The sequence below is a fragment of the Sciurus vulgaris genome, assembly GCF_902686455.1.
Source record: "Sciurus vulgaris genome assembly, chromosome: 11".
Classification (NCBI taxonomy): Eukaryota; Metazoa; Chordata; class Mammalia; order Rodentia; family Sciuridae; genus Sciurus; species Sciurus vulgaris.
The window spans coordinates 19,993,614-20,017,398 of record NC_136472.1 but is presented as its reverse complement, the minus strand read 5'-3'; the positions used below and the strand labels follow the sequence as shown (position 1 = coordinate 20,017,398).

The 23,785-nt window shown below is 36.3% G+C and overlaps 1 protein-coding gene across 1 annotated transcript in view; it reads left to right on the top strand.

Moving 5' to 3' along the window:
- Positions 1–3,294: 3,294 nt before the first annotated feature.
- Positions 3,295–23,785, top strand: part of LOC306639724 (uncharacterized protein) — a gene marked incomplete at both ends in the record, with an annotated part of 34,124 nt that continues 13,633 nt past the window's right edge. The window contains 2 exon segments of the mRNA XM_079103492.1: positions 3,295–4,198; positions 19,156–19,302. Coding sequence (XP_078959618.1) covers positions 3,295–4,198; positions 19,156–19,302 — 1,051 coding nt within the window.

The window sequence follows — 23,785 nt, the reverse complement described above, 5'->3', positions numbered from 1 at the left end:
AACTACTGAATGAAAAATAATTAGCAATACCAAATGACAAAGTATGGAAAGCCTGGAACTCTCTCATTGTGTTTTAAATATCTTTCCAAATTCTTCATGATGACTATTAATCCACATTAACCAACCCATGAGTCCAGGGACAACTTCAATTTAGAGCCTTCTGGGATTCTGGCTATTTCAAAAACACTATGAAAATTAGGAAAAGCAGATTTTGGATCTAAGTGCTTTAAAATAACTGCCATAACATTTAGACATTCATTGCTTAGGATCTCAAGCAATTAAGAATGGGTATTCAGAAATGGCTTAAAACTGATAAGATAGAAGTCCCTCTGTGACAGGCATCATTGGGGAGCCTGGACCACTGGTCCCCAGGCTGAACTTAGGTCAGCATGCTATTTACATGGCATTCAGCTTTCCTAGCAACCCAGGTTAAGACACGGAAATGTAAGTCCCACTAGTTTATGTCCTACGTGCAGGGAATAAGATCTATATTCAAGAGTTGGTGATATTCAAACATACTGCCAGGACACCCAATTTTAAAACAAAGCCATTCCAACAAGGGCATAACTAACTCCTGGGAAAGGATGTACTGCTACAGGCAAGGCACCTGAGGTTTTACAGGAACATCTTTAAATATCCTGTTAGTGTAAGATGTAAATATTCCTTGTTGTAGTTAATGTTTCCAGAGAAAGACTCCTCTTGTGCAGTGACCCACTGAAATGCTTTTCCTCTGCACTTCCCACATCCTGACCTGATGAACCAGAACCAGGTAATGAGGATCATTTCTCCATAATAGTGAATCAAGTGACTTTGTTCTAAATTCAAACCTTGTGATTTCTGTAAAATCACTTTGTACTTTGGTGAGCACAAAGATGGAGACTTATAAAGACACTTTCTTAAAACTGGTTGATTTGAAATTGAATTATCTGAGTAAGTTTATTTTAACCCCATCTTATCTTTCATATTCATAGATGCTTATTCTAAGAGTAATTTATTTGAAGATGCATTTGTGCTTGAACACACTGAAATTTCATTAAAATCACCTGACACTGCAAAGGTAGGTTTTCAACAGTGGTGATACTTACTAAATATTGCTATTTTCCTTATACGGTTAGCTTTCTTTGCTATACTTTGCCGGGGTCCAGCTCCAGTAGGAGTCCATGGGTTCCATACTGGTAAGGGAGCACCGGGAGATAGCATCAGCGATAGATGGAGAATGAAAGACACAGACTCTAGTTCTGGTGCAATCGTTCCCACTTTATTCTGGGGAGGGCTGGGTTTATATACATTTTTCTTCAGGCTTTGATGACAGGCTTGTGACTAATAAAATCAAAGAAATTTCCAAAACATAGGCAGAAATTGTTTTTACCGAAAGATTATGAGAAAACAGTAACCTTACAGATTATCCTTACTTAATCACCAGGGCTTGCCATTGATAAAATAAGCTGGTCCATATCTAGTAGCTACTGTGGGAGGTGCTTTGTGCTTAGAACTTGGGGAAACATTGTTATCTATAAGTTTCTGTGCCCCAACAGGTTCTGGCTGTGCCAGTAAATGCAGTGTTTGGTTTTTAACATAATAAAAACATTCTGCAGTTGTGAGGTTAATCATCACAGGGTTTCAACGTGTGTTTTGTCTCCATAATGTTTTCCTGGAAATTTGTAGAATTATTCCCATCACCTCTAGCAAGATCTTCAGACTGAAGTGAGTAATATATTATTAGGAAAACTCCACAGAATAACATCCAAGCTAGGGAGGCATACACCTGGCTACAATCCTTTTAGGATGAGTCTCTGCAATCATCCTTGAGGGGAACTCTGTCAAGCACTGCAAGGAGAGCCAGGTGCTCCCGCAATACTTGTCAAAAACAGTCACAGAAAAAACTCATCCTTACCCCAAATTTTCAAATAGTTGTAAAAAAGTCATTAACCTAATTTAATATTAGACAATTTTGGACTCACACACAAAAGACCTAAATGTGAATATTAATGGACTCGAGTCATCACTTGTTAGTCCAAGCACAGACAAGTGGGACTCTTTTGGCATCAACTACTATGGATAATAAAGTTCTCTCTGGCTTCTCTAAACCTAATTTTGGAAATCATTCCTCCTCAGTTTGTTGCAGAGTCAAAAGTTTCTTTGCCGTTCCTTGAACTATCAACTGTTTCTCTGATAAGTGGGTACGCAGTTATACGAGTAGCCAGAAGTTCCTATTTGTATCCCCAGCACCATAAAGAATATGTTCATATAACAGTCAATTTTGTAACAAACAATGAGGTGGTAGTTATTCTCAGATAATAGAAGATGATGCAAGTACATGAAGTGGCAGGAAATTCACCCCAAGTAAGAAAATCTGTAATGAGGGTCTACAAAATCACTTCAAGGCAGGAAATGTTCAGAAAGATTTAGATAACATTATTATTGTTTTTTAGAACTCTAAACCTTAGTCTCTGACATCATTTCCTTACCTGTTAAATTTATAAAATAATGCCAACCACAAAGGTTATTCTAACTATTAAAATGAATCATGTGCACATAGCCCTTGGTACCTTGGAATGCATAAAATGTACATTAAATTTTTCAATAGCAGCTATTGTATAGTTATAAGATTTAGTCAGTAAGTATCATAGAATATTATGTAGTATTCCTTTTTTCACTTTCTTTAATTTCCATCATTCTCATGTCAGCTATTTTAAGTACTTCACCTGTGCTTCCTGTTTCTTTCTTCCACTCACTATTGAACCTCACACTGCTTCATCCAGGACACACAAAGTTCTTTGTGAAAATAGTAACCAAGATTCCCCCTTCCTCAAAATCCTTGTCATCTTTCAACCATTCTCAATTACCTTTTATCATTCTCCATTTTCTAACAAAAAAGAACAAAATTATTTACCTGTGTTGAAATATCAATTATACCCATCTTTTACCCCCCATTTTGGACTAGGCTGCTACAATGTGTGTAATCTCTCATGTCAACCCAGGTTTTGAGTCATTTCAGACAATTTAGTAAACTCAGATGGTAGATCACCTAGTGTGTGTACAAAAGTTCTTCATCTGCACGGTATTTGCAAAAACTCCACAGAGGAGATAATTGGAATAATCTTTAACAATTTTGAGTTCTTTATTCCACTTGAGAAAATAAAAAAAATATACAGGCAAGAAAAGAATCAATAAAACATAAGATCCCACAACTTGGAAGAATTCAGGCATATATTAATTATTAGGATGGAGGAATATAAGTAACCGAAGATTATTATTATTTTCAGGTTGTATAATTAACCTTCACATGAAGTTATGGAGAAAAAGAACAATGTGACAGAGTTTGTTCTTCTGGGACTTACAGAAAATCCAAAGATGCAGAAAATTATATTTGTTGTGTTTTTGTTCATCTACATCATCTCTGTGGTAGGAAATTTGCTCATTGTGATAACCATCATTGCCAGCTCACTCTTGGGGTCCCCCATGTACTTTTTCCTGGCCTATCTCTCCTTTATTGATGCTTGCTATTCCTCTGTCAATACTCCTAAGCTGATTAGAGATTCAATCCATCAAAAGAAGACCATTCTGTTCAATGGATGCATGGCCCAGGTCTTTGGAGAACACTTTTTTGCAGGTGCAGAGGTCATTCTACTTACAGTGATGGCCTATGACCGCTATGTGGCCATCTGCAAACCCTTGCACTATGCAACCATCATGAACTGGAGAGTGTGTGTCCTACTAGTTGGAGTGTCCTGGATGGGAGGATTTCTCCATGCCACCATCCAGCTCCTCTTTATCTTCCCACTACCCTTCTGTGGCCCTAATGTCATCGATCACTTTATGTGTGATCTGAACCCTTTGCTCAATCTGGCCTGCACTGATACCCACACTCTGGGGCTTTTTGTTGCTGCCAACAGTGGGTTCATCTGTTCATTAAACTTCCTCCTACTGCTGGTCTCCTATGTGGTCATCCTACGCTCCCTGAGAAACCACAGCTTAGAGGGCAGACACAAAGCTCTGTCCACCTGTATCTCTCACATCACAGTGGTTGTCCTGTTCTTTGTTCCCTGCATATTTGTGTACATGAGGCCACCAGTTACTTTGTCCTTCGATAAAGCAATTGCTGTATTCTATACCATGATAACTCCCATGGTAAATCCCTTTATCTACACTTTCAGAAATGCTCAGATGAAAAATGCTATTAGGAAATTATTTATCAGCAAAACTAATTCAGATAATGAATGATTGTGCCTAAAATTCAGCAGCTATTCAGCTAAGGAAAAGATGCAAAGATGTTTTAGAGCATATCAACAAAATATAATTATGACAAATACTAAACAATTGTTATTTATAAATTTTTTATTAAGAAAGTAGAAATTGGTTTGAAAAATGGAGTCAACCTAACCTAAGATCATGTCATGTATGTTTGGAAACTTTTAATAACTCTGGGCCTGGTTTTGAGCAATAATCTCTGTAACTCTCAATACAGGTAAGCTCTGCTATTTTACCTGTAGGGCTTTTTACATATAAGATACTGACAGAAAGAGACAATTATTAATATAAATATACTGATGATCCAGTAACCACAATATCACTGATTATCAGATCATTCTCTTAACTACTATGATATACTATCACATAATAATGAGGAGAAGTTCCAATAATGATACTAGGGAGCATTTTTTTAGAAAAGATTGTGCTTTGTGTATTTTAATTCCTATTGATTATCTATAACCAAAATTAAATCATTTTCATTCATATCCCTCATAATTTAATGTATCAGAATGTATGGTTTTTTTGTTTTCAATAAAATTATGGTATCTAATTACTTTTGGGCAAAGAACAAGTGGACATTTATTACCCTATTGGACATAGGAAAGATTCAACATTTTTTTTTAGTCATTAGAACTAGGATATTCCTCATGTCACTGTAGGCTGATAACCCATCAGAAACAATAATGAATAAATACAGAAACAAAACAGTTGAATGTCAAGGAGGAACTCCTTTTCATGAAAGGTGCAGCTATAATCCATAAAGTACTTGTCTGGTGGCTGCCAATACTTTCCATAAGTAGCTCAAAGTCTTGCAACTGATGGATACTGAAGAAATGAATAAATGTATAAAGTAACATATAAATTGAATAAAACTTCCAGTAAGAAAAGAGTAATAGAGACTAGAAAAATAGTTTCTACCTTTGTCTCATTTTGACTCAGTGGAAAATCCTAGACAGAATTCAAAGAAGTACCATATTTTGTTTTTATTATTTCATAAACTGAGGAATGAGAAAATCTTGGAACTTTGTTGCTCAGCATATGAAAATAAACTTTACATTGATAGTACTTCAAGAAGATTTTATTACCCTATGAATATGAGCTATTTATGTTTTTTCTGTTACTTTGTGATCATATTTCATTATTTAAAACTTTTTTTTTTAAATATGAAGGTTTGTCTACACACAGAGGGACTTTAAGATTCAATATGTTTCATTCAAATCTTCCTTACCTAATTAATAAGCACATAATTTTGGGTCTAATGTATATGCATATTGAAGGAGGGGATCTGATGCGGTTAAAATGATGATTTACTTCTTCCTTTATAGAATTTAAAATTCATTTAGAGGCTCCTGGAAAGAAGTATAAAATTAATGCTGAGTATTATAAATGTTAAGATGAATAAGATGCTATGAAAATATACAGAAGGGATCCCTAAAATCTGGTGTTGGATCAATAAAGGATTCTTGGAATAAAAGACATGAAAAATGGCACCCATGGTATGGTATCAGCAGAGGGAACAAGCAGGAGTTTGTTCAAAAGCATCCCTAGAACAGGGGATAGAAAACAGTTAAAAAAAAAAAAAAAACTGTATGGAAAAAGTAATCGATTTAACAAGCCTGGGTTTATTTATCTCTTTATTGAAAGCCCACTAGTGCCAGCCACCAAGTGCAGGCAAAGCTACTATAAAGGTAGCTCTTGTAACTCTTCATACACAGGAGACAGAAACAGACAAGATCTGCAAGGGTCTCATAATCTTGATACAGCTTAATGGTAAGGACCATGAGGAAAACATCAGAAGTATTTTTAAGTTAGTGAGTGATGCAGTTAGATTTGAGTTTTATCTAACTACCTCAGATTACAGTAAGAAGAATGTAATGAAGAGGGCAAGATCAGCAGGAGAACAGGAGACCATTGTATAGATCTGAGTGTGAAAGGGTGGATGTTTAGACTCTGGTCCTCTGGCATGGATTATGATAAACTGTTAAATCCAGCTCAGAACCCCTCCATCAGACTAGGGTGCCTGTGAACCAACTACTGAGCCCGTGAACCAGCTACTGTGAGTCTGGGCTGCCAACAGTTGACATCCCTGACACTCTCTGGACAATTACACTAAAGAAAATGCAAGATTCTGCCAGTGCTTGTGACCCACACTGCAGGGCCCTGAAGTGGACAATAAAACACTACCACAGGTCTACAGAAAGCATGGGTCCCCTGTCTCCATGTGAAACCATAGTACAATGCACACTCTAGAGTTATCATGGTCCCAGAATTACACCAGACTTCCCCTGATCTTATCAGCTTCCCTACCCCTGCTTCCAAATGACACCTTCAATAGAAATTCTCATGTCATGTTCTGCATCTATAGACTGAACACTGTTATGGAAAGAGAGAGGCAATTCCCAAATATTTGCTGGTAATTCACAAGAGAATTGATATGTTAGAAAGATAAGAAACAGTATTTATGGGTGAGATCCAGGTTCTGACTTCCATACTAGATGGATGAGGGAACTGAGAAGATGGAACAGAGAACTATGTGACTGTACAAGTCAAAGAGGCTTCTCCATGTCAAGTAGAGTGCCTTCTTACTACCAGTTGGTATTTTCTCCCCACACCCCCTCAAAGGAATATCCTACATGGCCTGAGGAAATTATAAAGGCCAAGTTGCTCTGCAAGACAATATTGTCTCCCATCTCCCTTCTTTACTTCTAGACTTATATCTAGATTCAAGTCCCAGCAGGACCCTAAAAGAGATATAAAGTGTGACCCACGAATAGGTGCATACACTCCAGAGACTTACATGATTTCATCATACAGGAACACAGGGACACATGACATAATACATATTGAGAGTGTGTGATAATATTAGAACAAACGTACACTTGGATCAGGCCAAATTTATTGTTACAGGCACAGTAATCTAAGTTTATTGTTTTACTGTTGCACTTGATAGTGTTAGGAAGGATTCATTTTGGCTATTAGCTACCAGAAGACCAAAAGGAAATTTTCCACAGTGAGTGAAACAGAAATCCTTAGACATTCTGTATCTTAATATGAGGAAGGGACTCAAAAACTTAGGGCAATTGGAATGTAGCTCAATTTACCATTTAAGATCTACTCACCCACCCTGGAACAGTCAAAAACCATATTTTGCATCACAACTATGGGAAACAAATTTGTGAAAGGAAAGCTATTATCCTTAAATAGTTCTGTAAATGTTTTTCCCTGTTGGTGAGATTCTATGGTGGGAACTATAGACCCTGAACTGAAAAACTTAAGTACAAAGTGAGTAATTATATCAAAGGTTTGCAGTGACTAAGTGGCAGTACTCAACTTTCAAAGGTACTGGGGATGTGATTACCATTATGTAAAACAGAGTTAAAGCAGAAATCAGAATAATGTGACTTAGGCAGAACTAGTTGTTTATAATATTGCCAGAAGTGAGATATATAAAAAATGTAATCTATTCTTACTTTGTTTAAGGAGAAAAATTCTGTCATAAGTAAATGAAAGCCAAAATTGAATCACAGGAACAAAAAGTCATAATCCATAAATCAACCTCCAGACTTGAACCAGTCTATAGATTCAGAACCCCTGAGTTGAGTGAAGTGGATCTACTTGAGGTAGGACCATAATATGCTGCCAAAAATTTATGTTTAAATTTTTCTCCCAGTCTTCTCCAAGAGGACCTAAAACCTTATCCACAGCAACTGAGCAGTGCAATAGTTTAGACATTGCTGGACAACTTTACTCTGGTTAAAAACCAATTCATGGACACCCAAAACATCACTGTGGTTTGCCTGTGCAAAAGTTAGGTTGGTATAGGTAAATTGAAGTCAATTACCACAAGCTTAATCAGATAGAGGCTCCAATTATAGCTGTGTACTAGACATGTTTTCATTGCTTGAACAAATTAACATATATACCTGGTCTAGCAGTCAGAAGATCTCATGGAGTTCAGGTGATTAATGGAAGTAATAACTCAGGTTATTTCTTTTCTTGGAGCAATTGGCTATTCAAACTCATTTGGTGGCTATTTCCCCAATCTTGAAATACAAAATTGAATGGACTTAGTACTGGTAGAATCTCCACACTGACATCATAAACTAAGAAGTAAAGAATATTATGGTGGGAATGGCAAAATAGAAACTAGTAGAACTTCCTCTATCTAGGAAAATAGTCCACCAAAAGAAGGACTGTATTAGGATAATAAATACACTATTGCATTACACATATAAATTGGATTCCTGGAAGAATTTCAGAGGTTGCTGTATCATCAAATCTTGAAAGATGCACCAGTAGTGATTATTACCACAAATTAATTCAACTCAACTCTTTGGCCTGTGCAAACAACAGATGGTTATGAGAAAATGTTAGTTCATTGCCATAAGCTTAATAAGGTGGAAGCTCTAATTATAGCTGCTATACCAGATGCAACTTGGTTGCTTCAACATATTAACACATTCCCCTGGTACATGGTATGTAGCTGGTGATCTGGAAAAGTCTTTTCCTTACCTTTCCATAAAGGATCACCAGAACAGTTTGGTTTCAGCTAAAAGGGTGAGCAATGCCTACTTCAGGGGTACGTTCATGCTCCAGAATAACATCATAACTTAGTTCACAGGTATCTTGTTGACTTGTTCTTCCTCAACATATCATTCTGGCCTGTCAGATAGATGATTTGATGATGATTCTATCTGTTACATAAGAAGAAGCAACTACTCTAAACTTATTGTTCACACATTTGAGTGTGAGAGAGAAATAAATCTGACTAAAATTCATGAACCACCTACCTGTGTTAAATATCTAGGAATTCAGTGGTGTGAGTTATGTCCAGAAATTCCTTCTAAAGTGAGGCATAATGATAAGTTGAGGCATCTGCCCCTCATACATGGAAAGAGGTACAATTCCTAGTGGATCACTTTAGATTTTAGAGACAACCTATTTCTCATTGGGATGGATTACATCAACCTAATTACACAGTGACTCTCCCACTCAAAAAAAAAAATTCTAGTTTTGAGTGGGGCCCAGAAGAAGAGAGGACTCTATAATAAATAGCAAATTTCTGCCACATAAACATTATTATTCAGATAATCCAATTGTAAGTGAAATGTTAGTGGTATACATGGGTCCTAAAGATGAATTTCAATATAAGACCTTAGGAACTTTGAACAGATTCTTGGTATCCTTCATTGGTAGCTGTTACACTTTTCAGATACAATTCTTGGCCACGTTCTCCTTTCCATCTCTATATTATAATACCTGATATAATCAATGTATATAGAGGAAAGTTAAGTTTTGGCTCAGAGTTTTGGAGTTTCCAGTCCATTTTTAGTTGACTGCATTACTTTGTCCCTGTATGAGGCAGTACCTCATAGGAAATGCATATAGTATAGAAACAATTGCTTAGATCATGGCTAGGAAGTAAAGAAGAAAGAGAAATAGGTTGGAATCCCATCCTTGGGTATTTATATCAAGTTAAATACCTGGTATAAACATTATACATTATGAAATATGTTTGGAAATATAACAGAGTACACCCAGTAGTATATAATATAATTTGTATAATATTTATCAGTTCAACATAAAATAATATTAAATAAATAAAAATCAAATGGGCAAAACCTTGAATCAACATTTATTTGAATAATTACAATGGTCAACAGCTAAATAAAGAGAAATCCAAGTCAGTAATTCAATAATCATAAGGAAAAGTGAAAATCCAAATCAAAACAAACTAGCAACTCAGTCTTATAGGAAGTATATTATAAAAATAGACCAAAAATCAACAAAACAAATAGAGGCAATAAAATTGTGAAAAGGAAAATATTGTCATTGTTAGTGTAAATACAATATTGGCTCTGTCTCTAGGGAAAACAATGAGGTCACTCCTCTACACTATTCCAAAAAAAAAAAAAAAAATTAAGCTATACATAATCTAGATATGCTATTTCTGGGTATGTAGTCAAATGAATTAAAATCAGGATCTCAAAGTCATATATGCACTTGAGACCATTATGTGTTGTTCATACTAGCCAAGATATGGAAGATCATTGCATAAAGAATATCCAACATTTGTTTATAATGGAATACTATTCAGACTTAAAAAAAGAATAAAATTCTTCTATTTACACAAAAAATAAATGAATGCAGAAGATAATATGTTTAGAAGAAAAGAAGGTCTGGCAGTAAAAGAATTGTATCTGAAAAGTGTAACAGCTACCAATGAAGGATGCCAAGAATCTGTTCAAAGTTCCTAAGGTCTTATATTGAAATTCATCTTCGGTACCCATCTATACCACTAACATTCCACTTACAATTGGATTATCTGAAAATAAAGGAAAAATATTACTTGACATTTATAGAATAAATCTATAATAGTCTGTCAGACTCAGAGAGTGTAATATCAGTGGTCATGAGCTGAGGGAAGGGGAAAAAGAAGTTGTTAATCAAATAATACAGGCCACTTTTGCCATTGTGTTCTGGGCTTCACTGTCATACTTCAGACTTCTGTGTTGCTCTGCTGTGTAGGTACTGAAGATCCCTAGGACTGCTCCTGGAAATGGTGCCACACAAGAAAGAAAGCATTTGACTCTGGATTTTCTTATTTGTCTCCCGTAGCATAATATTCTCTATTTCCATATGTTGACTGGCAAATGCCATAATTTAAATCTTCTTGAGGAGATCCAAGATGGTGGAATAGAGGGAGGCTGCCTTCCTTGTTGCTCCATAACTTTGGTTTCAAACAGAGGAAAACATGTTTCTCTCTGAGGCAGTCTTTGCTACTTATGTATCCCTTGCTGTTTTCCCCTTTTATCCACCTCTGATCACCTGCAATCTGCCAGCATATCAACTAATTTTTGAGTGCAGATTGCTCACTGACTGCTGCCTCTCATCCTCCATTTGCCCATTTGTCTACCTGTTGTCCGCCCATCACCTGCCTTGCACCTACCAATCACTGAATTCTCCCTGATGATCATCCCCAGTAGCCTGCAGACCTCTCACAGACTGCCAGTGGATTGGAAGCTGCCCCCTGTTGCCTGGAAGTTCACTGTAACACTACCTGCAAGTTTGGTTACACGTGGTTGCTGCCATTTTGGGAAGACAGCCAGGAACTGCAGGACCCCTGGCCTGACCAACCCCAACCCACATGTACTCAGCACCCACACCCTGCACTACAGCTCCTCATTTGCTAAAATGTTTGGAAGCCAGTGTAGTATTCTTGGATTATCCTTGAAACAAAAGCTGACATCTTTAGGTGTGGCCAATCCCATCTTGAGACACCTACTGGAGACTGCAAGCTTGTTGTCAGACACCTCTCATGCATCAGGCTACTGAAGGCTGGGAGGTTTGAATAGTATATGACTGTTATAGTGTATATTATGTTTTTCTCCATTTTGAAAATTTTTAAGTTTTTATTTCTTTATTTTTCTCACTCTATTTTCCTTTTGTTTACCTGGTTCCTCAGAGTATCTTTCTCACTTTTCCCATGCTAATGACCGACTTCTTTGGATCCCACTCTCACTCTTCCTATGATCTATTACTTCTATACACTCTTTACTTATCACATTAACTGTTACATACTACACCCCTCCCCATCCTCTTTGTCTCCATTAGAAACTGTAGACCTCATTTGCAAATATACTGGTTATACTGTCAATAATAATTGAACTTATCCTCTCTGTTTATTATGACAATATTGTTAACATCTTCATAGGGGCTATTCAGTTTAGGGCTACATATTGTCTGTATTGGGTGCTGCTAATATTGCTCTCCCTCTTAAAGAAGAGGTTTTGGAAACCTGCAGGGCTACTATATGCCTATAGGGGGAAACTGCAATACCCCATGCACACACTGCTAGAGGGGAAGATATGGGAACAACATGTAAAAACAAGGGAAGAAAGTGTTCCAAACAAGCCAAGATTCTATACCAAGAGAATCCAATGACAGCATGGTAGAAAAAGTGTCAGAAAAGGAGCTCAGAATATTCATAATTAAAATGATTTGTGAAGCAAAGGATGAGATCAGAGAGCAAATGCAGGCAATGAAATAAACAATCGAAAGAGCAACTGCAGTAAACAAAAGATTATTTCAATGAAGAGATAGAGATTCTGAAAAAAAAAAAAACAGAAATCCTTGAAATAGAGGAAACAATAAACAAAATAAAAAACTCAAATAATACAAAACTTTAGCTGCACAACATGAATAAGTTCTAGAGGTCTATACATATTAGTGTGTACGCTTATCTGTACTTTCTTCCATACTTAAAATTTTGCTAGGATAATAGATCATATGTTGGGTTTTATTATCAGAGCAATATTAATAAACAGGAGGTGAGGGACCCTTCTGAAGATAATAAAATAGGTGATTAGATGATTTTATGATTTAGATTGTGGGGACAGGTTCATATATTTATAGCCATCTTCGAACAGCAAGTTTTTTATTTTAATATGTATATTTTTCTGCATGTTAATTACACCTCAAACACGGGTTATTTGAGAAATGATAACGGGATTCTCAGTCTTTTAGTAAATTGTGTGTATATGTGTTTAAACATTATATACATGACAAAGACCTGTATCTGTGATATTGCAGAGTACTCTCAACTAAATAGGAAGAAATTAAGAACAAATACTTTAAAATTATGCAAATATATAAATAGAATTTTCACAAAATATTATCATTAATGAAAAATAAGAATATGAAAGAAATTCCTGAGTTAGTCATCTGGAAATTTTAATTTAAAGCCAAGACAATTTATACTTTTGTACTTCACAGAATGACAGAATGGAAAATAATAAACAATGCCAAGTGACAGAATATGGAGAGATCGAAACTCTCTTTCTGTGTTTCAAGTATCTTTCCAAATTTGTCATGCTGCTTATTATTCCACACTGACCAGACCATGACTAGCTTAGAGCCTTCTGGGGTTCTGTCTTCTTCCAAAACACTATGAAAATTAGGAAAAGCAGTTTTGGAGTTATCTACTTAAAATGCCTCTCATTAAAGCTATGTCTTCACTGCTTCAGCTCTCAAGCAATCAAGATGAGTTTTCAGAAAGGTTTAAAAATGGTAAGAAGAAAGAAGTCCCTCTGTGACAGGCATCATCAGGGAGCCTGCACCACTGGTCCCCAGGCTGAACTTAGGCTGCCATGCTGTTTACATGGCATTTAGCTAGCAACCCATGTTCAGACAGGGAAAGGCAACTCCCATCTGTTTATGTTCTAAGTGCAGGGAATAAGATCTATATTTAAGCGTGGGTGATTCTCAAACATAATACCAAAACATCCACTTCTAAATCAAAGCCTTTCCAACAAGGGATAACTAATTCCTGGGAGAGGATGCACAGCTATAAGCAAGATACCTGAGATTTTATGGGAACACTTTCAATATTCTGATAGTGTGAGATGAAAATATTCCTTGTTGTAGTCGATGTTTCCAGAGCAAGACTCCTCATGTGTGCAGAAATCCACTGAAATGCTTTTCCTCTGCACTTCCTACATCCTGCCCTGATGGACCAGAACCAGGTAATGAGGATCATTTCTACATGGTGAATCAAGTGAATCCATTTTGAATTCAAACCTCAGAATTTCTGTGAAGTCACATTAGGCTTATGTGAGACTAAAAGTTTTAAAGTCATAAAGACACATCCTTAAAAGTGGTTGATTTGGTATCGTATTATCTGAGCATTTTTTCTCAATTCCATTTTATCTTTGACATCAAAATATACTTATTGCAAGAGGAACTCATTTGAAGATGGATTTTTGCCTGAACACACCGAAATGCCACAAAAATCATTTAGAACTGCAAAGGTAGGTTTTCAACACTTGTGATGCTTATTAAATATTGTTATTTTTCATATATGGTTAACATTACTTTTCTATATTTGTAAAATACAGTCATAGAAAATCTCATCCTTATCCCAAATTTTCAAAACACATTCATAATACATTATTAGTCTAATTTAACATTGAACGATTTGAGACTCATAGAGATGAAGCACTTTCTAAAACCCAACTGTCTAGTACTAGGAACTTATTTAGTGAAGACACATATCAATGAAGAACCTAAATTTATCTTGAAGATGGAAACAATATTAATGCAACTCTCATATAGAAATGACCTAAATATGATTATTAATGTTCAAAAATTATCACTTGTTAGTCCAAGCACAGGCAAGTGGGACTTTTTCTGGTGTCAAATCCAGTGTATAATACAAGTCTCTCTGGCTTGTTTAAAATTAATCTTGAAAGCATTTCTCCTCAGCTTGTTGTAGGGTCAAAAGTTTCTTTGTGTCATTTTTCAAACTGTCAGGTCTGCTTCTCTGCTGAATGCATGCACATTTATAAAAGTTGATGAAATTTCCTTTAGGTATCTCCAGAACTGTGGTGTATATATTCACATAACAATCAATTCTCTTTCCAGATGATGAGGTGGTATTGTTACTCTCAGTTTATAGATGATAATATAAGTGTGTGAAGTGTCAGAAAATGCACCCCAAGTAAGAGAATCTGTAACAAGAATCTGCAAACTATCTTAAAACACTTGAAATATTCAGAAAAAAATAGATAATATTATTATTGTTTTTAGAACAGTAAACATTAGTCACTGACATCATTTCATTAACTGTTAAATGTGCAAAATAATGCTGACCACAAAGGTCATTCTAACCAATAAAATGAATCATGTGTGTATAGTACTTGGCTCTTTGGAGTATTTGGAATTATTTTCATGGGAGATGTTTTATGCTTCTTTATTTAGTTACTCAATATTTTACATATTTAGGCACTCATGGATATTTACTTTATCCCTTAAGCTATATTTCAACATTATGTTATTTATTTTGATGTCCAAATTATTTATAGCTTTGGCTGTGATGGGTTCTATCTGTTGACTCCAATTTCCCTGTCATAGATGCTCATTAATATATGTTCATTTTATAATTCCTTACTTTCTGACACTTCATAATGCTCAATCTCAAGAAACCTTGAGATTTCTATTGGGGATTGGTATTAATAACAATCCCAGGACTCTAAACAATTATTGTTTCTTATTCTATTAAATAATGGCACTTTAGTACCTTTAAATTAAATAGGCCACCTCTCTCTACCACAACTTAAGACAAATTAAAGGTTGATTCATTATCACATCTTGTTTGTGTTTCCTAATTGGGAGGGTAGGGACACTTTAGATAAGTCTTCCCACAGACTCCTGTGTTCAGCATCATTTGTGTATAAAGACTCATCCCAGGATGGCACAAAAGAAGGCCACAGCCAGTGTCTGATGCAAAGGAGGCACTTGTGGAAGACAGAATTGTTAGAGACTCCTCTGAGAGCACTACAATATAAGGGAAGAATATGAAAATAAGCATGCTCCGCAGTTGTTGGTGGATATGGGCACTACTCTGTGGGTAAGGAATACTGGGAGAGGGAAATGAGAAGCAAATGAAAACAGATATTGCTGCATTTCAGGAAAATACTTCATGGTTCACAGTGGTGATGATGTTTTCATGGAACACCATTGCATTATATCTATAAGAAATATGAACATATAAAGCCCCCTTTCTTATGTTGTTTCATTGTAATGTACATCTTTCTTATGTACCTATGAAATTTACATGTGTGTATTTATTTGATATTTATTTCTGTTTGAGTGCATGTGGAAAATCTCAGGAAGGCAAGCGAACCTGTAGGTAATGGCAATGTGGTAGTGCGTAATGTGATTAAAGAACACCTGATCTCTAAGATACCCCTGCAACTGACTCGTCATCTCCATCAAGTATCTGGATCATAATGTTGCCCTGGGAATACCACGGTGCCTCCTGCCTACACCAGAACACAATTGTTAAGGCTAAATTTTATGCCAGTGTGAATAGACCTTTTCTGAAGGTAAGAGCTTTATTTTTCATGCATCAAGAATATAACACATTTTCACACAAAAGTAGAGAATAACATGTTAAGTGCAATTAACCAAACTCAGACTCAAAGGTCAAGTGTTTTCTCTTATATGCAGAAGCCCAGAGGAAAATAAAGGAAAGGAGGGGGTGAAACAATAGGAGAATATAAAGAACCAATCAAATATAAGTTAATAGATGATCAAAAAGAAATCAGAGTAGAGAAAAGAGAACCAGAGAGGGGAGAGAATTCATGAAGGACAAGAGGTAGGGAAAAGGGGGGATTGTGAACTGAAATTGATTTTCATGTGTGTATGAGTATGTTGTGATAAACCCAATTACTATGTGTAACTATAAAGCCTTCACAGCAAAGAGTATAACACATTTTCAAATTTTACAATAGTGAGTACTTTTTAAAATTAGATCTTCTGCCAACCTTCTCTTCAACTCAGAGACTGTGAACACTTTGCTGTTTTGGGTACCCTTCTAATAGGATATACATATAGTTTGGTATATATTATTACTATATCTTCCTTATAAGGCAAATTCACTAAGAATTTATTCCTATTTTATATCACAGGCAAAGACAATATATGAAGAGTCTCCAAGTTTTAAATATTACAACACATACCCTGTTCCCAATATGCATTTCCAATGAGATATTGTAATGTAATCATAAAATAAACTATTGATGTAACCATAAAAAAGAAAAAGAAATCAGTTATGTGTGCTTTGGAGGGTAACATTGTGTTCACAGCAGAAGATTATGTTATGTAAATATAGTTTTTATGTAGTTTCTTTTTTTTTCTTTCTTTTCCCTTCTCCAGTATGGCTCCAGATTTCTTAAATTTTAATTTAGAATATTTTTAAAGACCCATGTGTGTATATGATATTTTAACATCTGCATAAAAGCATCATTCATGATTTATTTAATCTCACTGAGACATATGGGCACTAAATTATTACCTATCTCACTGCCATAGAAATGGCTATTAAGAATCTCTTTGTGACCATGAGTGGCTGTGTATATTTTAAATATTTATTATAAATAATATTATTTGTAAGTATTGAAAATTATTGCCTAAGAGATTGTTCCTACTTAAATCCCTACCAAGAATATTTAGGGTTCACTGTTTGACAGACCTTTGACATTACTGTTTATTAAAAAGACATTTAAAAAAAATCACTGTTTTAGTTTGACGACTGAAGATATATCTATTTGAACTTTAAATTTCAATGTACTTGTGAATAAAAATCAAACTTTCTTATGATTCATCCTAATAAGGGAAAGGGTGTCCTCTAAAACTGGTACTTTGCCAATTCTGTATTTGTTCTGCCTTTTTTTTTTAAAAGTTGACCTGTGGAATCCATTTAAAGTTGAAGCAAATATGCTTTCTTCTGGCAAGAGATTTTTTAATTTATATAATCCACTCGGAGTTAATTTTGCTTTTGACATTGGTATTATTTGGAGAACATATGTGACAAGGTTCATAGAAAAATTTATCCCATATTGGTATAGTCAAAATAAATGAATTGCCATTTTATTTCTACCTTTTCTTCCTTGAAGTCAGGAAATGGAACATCTGATAATATCAATTATAATTTCATTGAAAGTTTCAGCTATGACTTGGAGCATTTCCTGCTAACATTTGCAAAAATTATTATTACTTAGTCATGAGCATGAAATTTGGAAAATATTCTGATTGGTGTATTTTCTCTTTTTCCTGTATTATAATGTGTCTCCTGGGGTCTGAAGAAAATCTATTCAAATATTCTGAAATATAAAGATGTAAAAAGAATAATTTAAGTTTGGATAACAATATTATAAAAATATATAGTTTAATGATAGATGCTGGATTTGGACATGAGAAACATTAGGGTATTTTAAGAGGTAAAGTAAAAAGAGATTGCTTTAATTAAAGCAAAATATTAAACTAAGTCTTGATGGACCAGAGCAACTGTCTTATTCATTCATAAAATTTTGTTTATTGTTTTAATTATTTTCCCTTTTCTTCCCTTCTCTTCTCTTCTCTCTTTTCAGGAAGGCAATTTAAAATGTTTAGAATGCCATTTATTAAATGTTCAGAATATTTATTAAATAAATATATTAAATTGCATTAACAGATTCAAGGTACCTTCATTACCTCTCTCTGTTTCTCCCTGTTTCTCTTTCTCTATCCTTCTCATTGTGTGTGTGTGTGCATGTGTGTGTGTGTGTTTGAATGCTTGGACTCCAAGAGAGGCTATCTCAAATGTTTAAACAATAATTATTCTAATGTTCAACATGCTTATTCTATAGCTACATTTTATGAGACTACCAGGTTCAAATAATGTAAAAGTCCTTTGAGGTAAATCTAGCTTAAGTGTATTTTAGATTTGCAAAGCATGACCCTGCCATTGATAGCTTCATGCTGAAGACTAATGAACCTCATTCACTTTGGAAAGTTGTCTACTCATACCAAATCCACGAAAGCAATATTTAATTTGCTTGATGAAGCATTTGCTTTTTTATTACATTTTCTATGTCTTATTTAATTATTATCATATCCAATATGGGAAATGAGTGAAATAGTTGTTAGGAATTCCATATAATCCAGTAAAAAGAATAAAAATGTGACTGGAACCTATTGAGAGTTATCATTAATAGCATCCATTTTAAAGTTGCAATTTTATGACTGAGAATATGTATTCAACTTCAAAATTTAGTATTCATTTCACATTTTTTTTTTCATTTCTTCTTTGCAGATTGTTTCCAACCTGTGATGTCCCCATATCAACTGAAACCATGTGGGAAAACAGTAATGTGACTGAGTTCATATTGCTAGGATTAACACAGGATTCTCTGAGTCAGAAAATGGTGTTTTTAATCTTCTTAAATTTCTATGTGGGAACTGTAGTGGGGAATACACTTGTTATTGTGACCATCGAATCCAACAGGACACTTGGAAGTCCCATGTACTACTTCTTATTTTATCTGTCCTTTGCTGATTCCTGTTATTCAACATCCACAGCCTCTAAGTTAATTGTGGATGCTCTCTCTGAAAAGAAACTCATATCCTACAGTGAGTGCATGACACAGATCTTTGCATTGCACTTATTTGGATGCATGGAGATCTTTGTCCTCATCCTCATGGCTGTTGATCGCTATGTGGCCATTTGTAAGCCTTTGCATTACCAAGGATCATGAGGAGGCAGGTCTGTCTCATCTTGATTATTCTTGCCTGGATAGGGTCTTTTATGCATTCCACTGCTCAGGTTATCCTGGCCTTGAGATTGCCCTTCTGTGGACCCAATTTGATTGATCATTACTGCTGTGATCTGCAGCCCTTGTTTAAAATTGCCTGCACAGACACTTATTTGCTGAATCTTTTGTTGGTGACTAACAGTGGGGCAATTTGTTTAGTCAGTTTAACAATTTTAACAATCTCATACATTGTCATCCTGCATTCACTGAGAAATCACAGTGCAGAAGGGAGGAAAAAAGCCCTATCCACTTGCACATCTCACATCATTGTAGTGGGCTTGTTCTTTGGCCCCTGTATATTCATATATACATGCCCCCCAATCACATTCCCCATGGACAAGATGGTGACAGTATTTTATACTATTGGAACACCCTTCCTCAACCCACTGACCCACACACTGAGAAATGCAGAGGTGAAAAATGCCATGAGAAATCTCTGGCATTCTAAAATGACATCAGGAGTGAGAGCCTCTCGACACAGAGACAGCCACAAGACCCCAAGCCAGCTGAGACCTCTGACATGCAAGCAGCTTCTGGGACCAGGGCTGGGCAGCCAGAGACCTCTCCAGGCAGCCTTGTCCCCCTCCAGCTGCAGGCTTTTTCCATGGGGCGATCCCAGATGGCGGACTAGAGGATGAGTGCATCTCCACTTGCTCCAGAACCCAGGATTCAAGAAGGGGAGGCATTGAGAGACTCGAACTAAAATAGAACCACGGGGTGAGTCTCCCCCACCCAGAGAAGCTCAGTTGGGCAGCAGGCCCAGATTCAAGTGGCTTATTAGAGCAGGACAGGGCAGATAGAGTCTCACCCAGGCAGCTCTGTGCACTCTGGTGGTGAGCTACTCCCACAGGGACAGAATCTCCAGCCTCGTGGAGCAGGCCCCCCAGTGAGAGCCTTTCTGCACAGAAGCAGTGTGGCCAGCTCCGACCTGCCCCGGCCAGCTCTGGCCTGCCCCACTGCCAGCTCCGGCCCACCCGCAGTTTGCTTCAGTGACCAGCACAGGGTGCCAGGGAATTCCCCAAGCAGCCCAGCCCCCTCCGGCGGGAAGCACCTCTCTAGGCTAGCTTCTTGGGGCAAACTGCCCAGTGAGAGCCTGTCTACACAGAGCCAGCTACAAGTCCCCAAGCCAGTGGAGACCTCCAACCTACAACCAGCCTCTGGGACCAGGACTGGGCAGCAAGAGACCTCTCCAGGTCTCTCTCCCTGGAACCAGTAGCGGGCTAGGGGCAGCGTTCTTTGGAAGCACTACATTATCAAGTTAATCCAAGACTTCAGGCTATTGAAGGCTGGTAGGTGATACACTGGAAATCTACAGGGACACTATAAGCCAATAGAGGAAATCTACAATATCACAGAGTCCCACTGACATCTGACCAATATGAGAAAACAAGGGAAGAAAATGTCCGAAACAAACCTAGATACTATATCAATAAAACCCAATGACAGCACAGCAGAAGAAATGTCCAAAAGGGAGTTCAGAATGTACCTAATCAAAACAATCAGGGAAGCAAATGAGGAGATGAAAGAACAAATGCAGGCATTAAATGAACGCACCAATCAACAGTTAAAAGAGCAAATAAGGGAAGCAAAAGAACATTTCAATAAAGAGTTACAGATACTGGAAAAAAAAAAAAACAAACAAACAAACAGAAATCCCTGAAATGAAGGAAACAATAAACCAAGTTAAAAACTCCATACAAAGCATAACCAATATGATAGATCACCTGGAAGACAGAACCTCAGATATTGAAGACAAAATATTTAATCTTGAAAACAAGGTTGACCAAACAGAAAAGATGGTAAGAAATCATGAACAGAATCTACAAGAATTATGGGATATCATGAAGAGGCCAAATTTAAGAATTATTGGGATTGAGGAAGGCTTAGAGAAACAAACCAAAGGAATGAACAATCTATTCAATGAAATAATATCAGAAAATTTTCCAAATCTGAAGAATGAAATGGAAAACCAAGTACAAGAGGCTTATAGGACTTCAAATATGCGAAATTACAACTGACCTACACCAAGGCACATTATTATGAAAATACCTAACAGACAAAATAAAGACAGAATTTTAAAGGCCATGAGAGAAAAGAATCAGATTACATTCAGGTGGAAACCAATACAGATATCAGCAGATTTTTCAGTCCAGACCCTAAAAGCTAGACGTGCGTGGAACATTTACCAAGCCCTGAAAGAAAATGGATGCCAACCAAGAATTTTATTCCCAGCAAAACTTACTTTCAGATTTGACGATGAAATAAGATCTTTCCATGATAAACAAAAGCTAAAGGAATTTACTAAAAGAAAACTGGCATTACAGAACGTTCTCAGCAAAATATTCCATGAAGAAAAGAAGAAAAACAACGATGTAAATCAGCAACAGGAGGAACTAGCCTAAAGGAATAGCCAAATAAAGGAGAAACCAAATCATGTCAAAAAACAAAAATGAGTCCAATGACTAGGAATACAAATCTTATCACAATAATAACCATGAATGTTAATGGCCTGAACTCATCAATCAAAAGACATTGACTGGCAGATTGGATTAAAAAGAAAAATCCACCAATATGCTGCCTGCAAGAGACCCATCTCATAGAAAGAGATACCCATAGACTAAAGGTGAAAGGATGGGAAAAAACATACCATGCACATGGACACAGCAAAAAAGCTGGAGTATCCATCCTCATTTCAGATAATGTGGACTTCAAGCCAAAACTAGTCAGAAGGGATAAAGAAGGACATTACATACTGCTTAAGGGAAGCATAAATCAGCAAGACATAACAATCATAAATATCTATGCTCCGAACATTGGCTCATCCATGTATGTCAAACAAATCCTTATCAATTCCAGAAATCAAATAGACCACAACACAATAATAGTATGTGATTTTAACACACCTCTCTCACAGCTGGATAGATCATCCAAACAAAAATTGAATAAAGAAACCATAGATCTGAATAACACAATCAACAATTTAGACTTTACTGTCTTATACAGAATATACCATCCAACAAAGAACAAATACACTTTCTTCTCAGCAGCACATGGATCCTTCTCTAAAATAGACCACGTTTTATGCCACAAAGCTACTGTTAGCAAACACAAGAAGATAGAGATACTACTTTGTACTCATTCAGATCATAATGGACTGAAATTAGAAATAAATGACAGAATAAAAAACAGAAACTTCTCCAATACTTGGAGATTAAATAATACACTATTATACTGAAGCCAGAATTGGGGACAGGCACTTAGTGTAGAAATAGGGAATCAGGTCAGATCTAGGAAATGGAGGCCATAAAACCATCTGCCTCTGGAAGTTGGAGACTGCTGTGGGAGAATGGAATGTCAAGGACCTGCAGAACCCACTGATAACCAAATTTACCTGACCTTGTCAGAGACTACAGGCAAGAAAATGATGATTAATGCCCCCTGGGCCCTTACCTGCCTGAATCACTTTGGCCCTCCCCTGCCCCATCCGCTTTTCACTTTTTAGATCTCACCTGCAAAACCAAGCCTAATCCCATAGACAGGGAGGAAAGAGATAAGGGGGAAAGAATGGGAGAATAAAACCCATAAAAAGGGCAGGATTTGCTCATCCCATGGATTCTGCCTTTGGGTCCCCTTCTTCCACCTGGGAGATGTCTGCTTTTACTTTTCTTTAATAAAGCTGCATTTTCCACTCTACATTTGCCTCAGCGTGCTTCTCCGGCATTATACTTCAACACCTGAGGAAGCAGGACTCGTCACCGGTAAAGAGCGGTATCAATAGGACGAATGGATAACAGAAGACTTCAGGAGGGAAATTAAAAAATTCATAGAAGTAAATGAGAACAAAGACACATCATATCAAAACCTCTGGGACACTATGAAAGCAGTACTTAGAGGAAGATTTTTTTATGGGGCACATTCAACAAAAGAAGTAGAAATCAACAAGTAAATGACTTAACACTACAGCTCAAAGCCCTAGAAAAAGAAGAGCAGACCAACACCAAAAGTAGTAGAAGACAGGAAATAGTTAAAATCAGAGCCGAAATCAACAATATTGAAACAAAAGAAACAATCAGAAAAATTAACAAAAAAAATAGTTGGTTATTTGAAAAAGTAAACAAAATTGATAAACCCTTAGCCACACTAACAAAGAGAAAGAGGGACAAAACTCAAATTACTAAAATTCGGAATGAATGGGGAAATATCACAACAGACACGAGTGAAATACAAAACATAATTAGAATAATTAGATAATTAGATTTTGAAAATCTGTACTCCAACAAAACAGAAAACCTCAAAGACATCAACAAGTTTCTAGAGACTTATGAATTACGTAAACTGAATGAGGAGGACATACACAACTTAAATAAATCAATTTCAAGCAATGAAATAGAAGAGGT